At 48.0% G+C, this 6,383-nt stretch overlaps 1 protein-coding gene across 1 annotated transcript; it reads right to left on the reverse strand.

The window, feature by feature from the left end:
- Positions 1-1,213: 1,213 nt before the first annotated feature.
- LOC126044818 (neuropeptide Y receptor type 2-like) lies at positions 1,214-5,807 on the reverse strand. The gene is made up of 2 exons (XM_049815042.1): positions 5,716-5,807; positions 1,214-2,548 (listed from the first exon to the last, which is right to left on the reverse strand). The coding sequence occupies exon 2, from the start codon at positions 2,510-2,512 to the stop codon at positions 1,352-1,354; it is 1,161 nt and encodes a 386-aa protein (XP_049670999.1). The 5' UTR covers positions 2,513-2,548; positions 5,716-5,807; the 3' UTR covers positions 1,214-1,351.
- Positions 5,808-6,383: the final 576 nt, after the last annotated feature.

Below are 6,383 nucleotides of genomic sequence, written 5' to 3' on the forward strand. Positions count from 1 at the left end.
CAGGGCAGCTTGGAATGAACATGGGTTGACTTTTTTTTCGTCTCTTTAATGAGTTCAAAGAGGCTAAATAAAGACACAGAAGAGTTGAATATTGCTGTGTACAACACAGTAAACATTAAAATTTTATACCTGAGCAAAAAAGGATTTTAACTACTAACTACAGCATGCAGAATAACTGATAAGTTATCACACAAACCTAGCATACTGTTATTAGGTTACAGCCATTCAGATGTTCTTAATTTTTACAAAGGCTAAAGATGGAAAAAGCTCTAAGACGAGATGAGTGTGTGACATAAAACCACAATAAGGAAAAGCACATTACCATCTAGCAGCCTTTCCAGAGGATCAGAATTATCTGCTGTTTTATTATCCAGGGAGAAAGCAGCAACAATTCAAAGCCTGTGGAGTTAATAACATGTTAGACATTTAAGCAGGTCCTGAAAATTAAAATATTGGCAGTTTATGAAGTGCTCACAGAAGACCTGAGCCTGCATCCCCTGCCCTCAAATGCCACTTTAAAGCATTGCATTTGTGAGCTGCTCCCAGCACAGAATGAAAGCCAGGGATCTGCAGGGAATGACTGATCAGGTCACAGGCTCGTGATTTTCTCACCAGCAGAACCACAGCCAATTCTTATGGAATGACTTTTTACCCCATTTGGTTGACCAAAACCCACATTTCATTTTATGTAGAAACTTGACCTTTCTTCACATTGAATCTGTTGTTTGGGTGGGGTGTTGTGGTGTTTTTTTTTCTTTTCTCTTTTCTTTTTTTCCCTTAATCCATTTCAAAAGCTCTGGTTTGAAGTACTTCAGTGCAAGTCAAAAAACAGTAACATATTTCTCTTCTTAATTCCCTTATCTTCGCAAAAGATGCCTGTGGGAGAGAAGGGGTCTGAAAAGTTTGAGCTTTAACCAGCACAGCCCATTCCCCCCAAACAGGCTCCATTCTCCTGGCAGACCTCTGCTCTCCATATCCAACATAAAATTTACCTGCTCCCACCATCAATATTCCTGTGCTACAAACCAGCCTTTTGCCTTCCTAGAGCAAAACCAGCAAACTCTGCCTTTGTCATTTAGACTTGTCAAAAAGAGATGAGAGAGATGGGAGAGTCTCTTTCCCTGTTAGAGACAGCCATAAACAAGGTCTCTCCTTTTTATTTCCTTGCAGTTGTATAGTTACATAATCTTGATGGCAATCAACTCCCCTCGAATCATACCACTTGCTTTGACTTGCCTGCTACTTTTCTTTCCCCATTCAGGAAAAAACCTATGCATTAAAAATGCATGTGTCAAAATGGATTTATCCCTTTGTCCACGACATACTCATTTCTTCTTTAAAGTCAGACATCTTAGACATTGGTAGGTTGTGTGAAAGAGTCTCCAGGGAACTGCATCCTTTTTGCTTCTAGTTTCTTCCTGGCTTTGAAAGCTGCTGATACTTCAGGGTGGATGGAGTCCAGCCGCTGTTCGCACTGGAAGGCCGTGAGGAAGGCCGTCCTGTAGTTGCTATTCATCCAGCCATAGAGAAGGGGGTTAGCAAACGTTGAGCACATGGCAATGACATGAAACACTGTGTAGATCAGTTTGTACTCTTTCAGGTCTAACACCTGACTGTCAATGTCACTGACTAGCTGGAAGGTGTGAAATGGCAGCCAGCTGACGGCAAACACCACAACCACACACACCAGCATCTTGGTGGTTTTCTGCCGCCGATGGTGGTAGTGGTCATTCCCCGCCCCAGGACTAACATGGTTCTTGAGCTTGGTCCAAATACGGGTGTAGGCATAGGAGATGACGGCCAGTGGCAGCACGTACTGGATCAGGAGCATGGAGATGCTGTAGATGGTGCCATAGTTGAGCTGCCCCTCCCCTGGCCACTTCTCAGAGCAGACCACAATCTTGAAGTCAGGAATGATCTCAATCAGGGAGTACTCACGGAAGATGGCCAGAGGACTTGCCAACAGGGCACTGATTGCCCAGGCAACTCCTATAATGAGGAAGCTGATGCGCTTCGAGATTTTGCTTTCCAGGTGGTAGACAATGCAGCGATGCCGATCCAAAGCAATCACAGTCAAAGTAACGGTAGACACATGCACAGCAAGAGCCTGGGCATAAGGCACCAGGTGGCACAAGACCGGGCCCAGCTTCCATTCACCCAACAGCGTGTAAACCAAAGTGAAGGGCAGGCACAAGGTATTCACCAGCAGGTCAGCCACAGCCAGGTTGGCAATGAAGAAGTTGGTCACTGTGCGCATGCTTTTGAACTTGATGATCACGTGGATCACCAGGGAGTTTCCAATCACCCCCAGCAGGATGATGGAGCAGTAAGCAAAGATGAGGATTATCTGCACTTCAACTAGCGTTGTGCTGTCCTTCAGTTCTGGTTTAGGGTCCAGAGCCAATTCGTTGAGCGGTGTGGTGTATCTCGGCAAGTACAGCTTGGTGAACAGCTCCATTTTCATTCCATCTGTTGTCTGGTTGCCTTCACCTACTGCTTCCAGGGGCCCCATTCTTGCAGCAGCCTGGCCTAAGCAACAGAGCTGTCCCTGAAAACCAAACAGTACAAGAACATGTGGAGAAATCAGTCCACAGTGTCTAAGACAAAAAGTAACGAGCTAAAGCTTACAGCTCCGTCCTCCTCTAACCCACGTGCTACATTGCAGGATTAAGAGAAGATCTGCCTTAATATATTTAAATTCTGTTGCCCTTACATTTGAAGCCTGATCCCGTAATATTATTCAGGCATGACTCCTGCTGAAAATTGGGACAGATTTCAAAAGCATTTCAAAGACAAAGTTTGCCTAAGTAAATGCAGAAGGATTAAGATCCTGCTGGGCAGCATATCCTTTTCTACAATCCACTACCTAAAACTACTGCTGATTTAGCACAAAATTCCATTAATACCTACAGGAATTCTACATGGAACGGCACAATCCAGACTGTTATTAGCATAATAATCTTCTGACTTTTCCTTAATGGAAAGTGTTTCCTTTAAATAGTTACTAAATTCTTAGAGATTTATGCCCCTCCTTAATACCAGAGAACTAATTACTGAGGTCTTTCTTTAAGAAACTTTCTTTCAGGAAAGTTTGTGCCACAAGGCAAGCAAAAATTCCACTCTAATGGAACTGAAATGATAGCATTTCTCTGAACTGACTGTGTAACCTAGTCATGCTGAATTTAACTCAAGAAACAATTAAAACTCAGTTATACATAATATTTCCTTTCTGTGCAATGTTTGAGAAAACACAGCTTCTTGGAGGCTGCCAATCAGAGATTCATTTCTGACTGCAGTCACAGAGAAGAGCAAATCATTCCCCTGCTGATGTCAGTAAGAATTTCACCACTGGCATCAAAATCACATTCTGTTGCCTTCTTTACACAGGCTGAGCCAAATTCTATGCTGCCCTAGGACTTTAGTAGCCACAGGTGGATATATGGATGTTTTACAGTTAATTGCTGACTTGGACTTCAGTCCTATGTAAAATGTGCATGTCCCCATGCAGATTGCCCAGGCCATGGGTGGCATGCTAAGTGAGCACCGTGCACCTGGGGACTCCTTGGCTTGACCTGGGAAAATACTACGAAATTGCCACTGCCCAGTGGACTCATCGAGAAAACACCATGGTTTGCCACTGAGGGGAAAGCCAAACCTGAGTTACAAACTCTACTTCCCCACTCATACGTTCCCTAAGGAAAGCAAGAATAGAGAAGAAATGTCACTTCCTTACCATCAGGTGTTACACATAGCTTAATCCATCTCAAATTCAGGTCTGCCTAAAGAGACTGTCTAGCTATTAATGCCTTCGACTTCACATGGCTTTTTAATTTTTTATTAGTTTTTTTAATCAGATCCACTTCATTGTAGGTTATCATCCCTATCTCTGTCCCCATCAACTATCTATCAGTGACATCCTTAGGCATGATTTTCTAACTGAGAAAGGAGGGTTGCTAACCAGCAGGTGACTGAGACCTTTGTGTTTGCTTGCATCCCACACAATACCCCAAAGGATTTCTCAGTGCAAGCTCTTTTTGCAAAAGCGACAGATCGACTGCATGAACTGAAAGGTTATTTTCCCCCCAACTAAACTGCTCAGAATTGTGCTATACTGTTTAGTCTGCACTTACTGTACAATTAATAGTGTAAGCCTGGGGTGTGAAACACTGCAAGATACATAGCTGAGATGTACCAGCTGTTCATACAAGCTTAGCCTGCAGATTTTAGTAATATAATCAGTTATCAACTACTAACCTAAGCACAGGTGGCAGGAAGGGATTCCTCATCAATACACCTTTAGTCCACCAGGTTAAAGATGTAAGAGATCCACCACTATTTGCACAGCCAGGGCTATACAGGAGTGCCGAACTCTGCTGAGCTTTTTCCTTCAACCCGTGTACCTACATCCAAGAATTACGCTTGCATATATTATTAGAGTAGAGATTTGGTGATGTCCCAGGACTGGCAGGTGCTCCAAAATCTCATAATTTTTTCAGTGCAAAATAAAAGCAGGTCATATTTACACACTGTAGTAGAAAGGTGAGGGGGGAAGGCAAATTTCACAGGTTTTTCCCCTTCTTTGCCATAAATCCAGGCAGGAGGATGTAGCTCAGCCAAAGAGTGTAGCATCCCTTTCTTCCCCAAAATATTTTCACCTGTTTCTCTAGTCCCTGACTTTCTATTGATTCCTAATTCCAGCCCCCCCAACCCCCACCCCCCCCACCCCCCTTTTTTAGCAAAGCCTTCTTTTCTTCTGCTGGCTTTATTTTATTTGTTACTGCCCTGTTTGGGCCGATGAAAGGTGTTTTGATCTTGTCAATAAGACAAAGCTGAGGGAGGGAGGAGGGACGACCAGGGTTTTAAGCAGAGATAAGCTGGCGTGTTAGTAAGTGATGAAATAAACCAGACAAGTTTGACATTGTCAGTGGGACAGTTAAGTGGGCAAAGAATCGGCTGCTTTCAGAGTATGGGGGAAAGACTGAGGTGCCATTTGATACCTCAGGTAGTGTTTGACAGGACCCTTTCTGCTCTTTTTTGGTATAAACTCCCCAGCTGACAGCATTTATTTGCACACCTTGAATACTGCCCAGCGCTGGGGGGGGGGGGGGGGGGGGGGGGGAACGGGGTGTCCAATTTTTTTTTTCCCCCAGCAGTCAGATCCTCAGGGGCGGGCATCCAATTGCCTCTTAACTTTGGGCAGAGGAAGGCCCGCAGAGGATTTACATCGGCTCCGACAGCAAGTGAGCACAAAGGGCGGAACAGGCGATTACATCGGCCAGCAGCATCGCCATCAGGACCGCAGCGCCCGCGCTGGGGAAGGGGTCTGGGGGCTTGCTCCAGCCGAACGAAGGGGACGGCAAGCGTGCCTCTCGGCTGCCGCCGCCCTCCCGCTCCCCCGCCGCCCTCCCGCTCCCCCGCTGCCCTGCCCAGAAGGAGGCACCCGCCCCCCCGCCCCACGCTGCGGGGAACCCGCCGATGCCCCACGCCGGCCGCGCTCGCTCCTCGGCGCCCCTCTGCCAAATTTTCCCCTACCCTCCCGTCCCGGAGAGGCGAGGCGAGCGCGGCCACCGCCGGCTACTGCCATAGGAGCCGTTCTCCCAGGGCAGAGAGCGGAGTGCCTTCGCCCCGCCAGAGGAGTACGGTACGGGGCACGGCACGGTACCGGGCACGGCACGGCACGGCACGGGGCCCGCCCGCTCCCCCTCGCACACTCACCGGAGCGGCTCTCTCCTCCCTGGCGCGGCCCGTCCAAAGTTTGGAGGCGCCGGCGGCCCCCGCCCGCCGGTGGGGGGGGGGGCGGGACGGGGCGGGACGGGGCGGCCCGGTCCCGCCGCCCCGGGGAAGGGCCCCGCCGCCCCGCCCGCCGGGCTTCGGCGGCTCACGCTGAGCCTCTTTCCCAGTTTTCCCAGTCCCCAAACTGCCTTCTGGAGCGGCGTAAAGGGGCTGACGGTGCCTTTGCTCCGAAGAACTGCTGAAACCCTTGGGTACGAGCACCCCGGCTTGCACAGATGCGCTGTTCCTCCCTCCTAAGAAGATGTGGATGGATATTGCCAGAGCAGGTGTAAGGATGAATAAAGCATTTACGTGTTCTGTCCAGAGTGAAACAAAAGATCGCGTATTTATTTACAGAGGTAAAGACAACAGCTGCTGTATTTATTTAGTTCGGTACTCGGTGACCTTTCAGAAAAGCTCTCTTGCCAGCCAGCGTAACTGAGGGCTAGCTCCAGCCAGCATTGTCGCCCTGCTGGTGGGGTCTAGCTTCGTGAAACCCACCAGGGGGTTCTACTTCGTCTTTTGCTGTGTGCCTGATGCCTCTTTCCTAGGCATAACTTCTGAGGTTCGAGGGAGTGTCTTCTCTGTGTGCAGTTGGAGGTCCCCGTTCA

This window comes from Accipiter gentilis, chromosome 12 (assembly GCF_929443795.1).
Source record: "Accipiter gentilis chromosome 12, bAccGen1.1, whole genome shotgun sequence".
Taxonomy (NCBI): Eukaryota; Metazoa; Chordata; class Aves; order Accipitriformes; family Accipitridae; genus Astur; species Astur gentilis.

Excerpts from the sequence above, each read along its gene's own strand:
- LOC126044818 (XM_049815042.1), bottom strand. The coding sequence starts at position 2,512 with ATGGGGCCCCTGGAAGCAGTAGGTGAAGGCAACCAGACAACAGATGGA.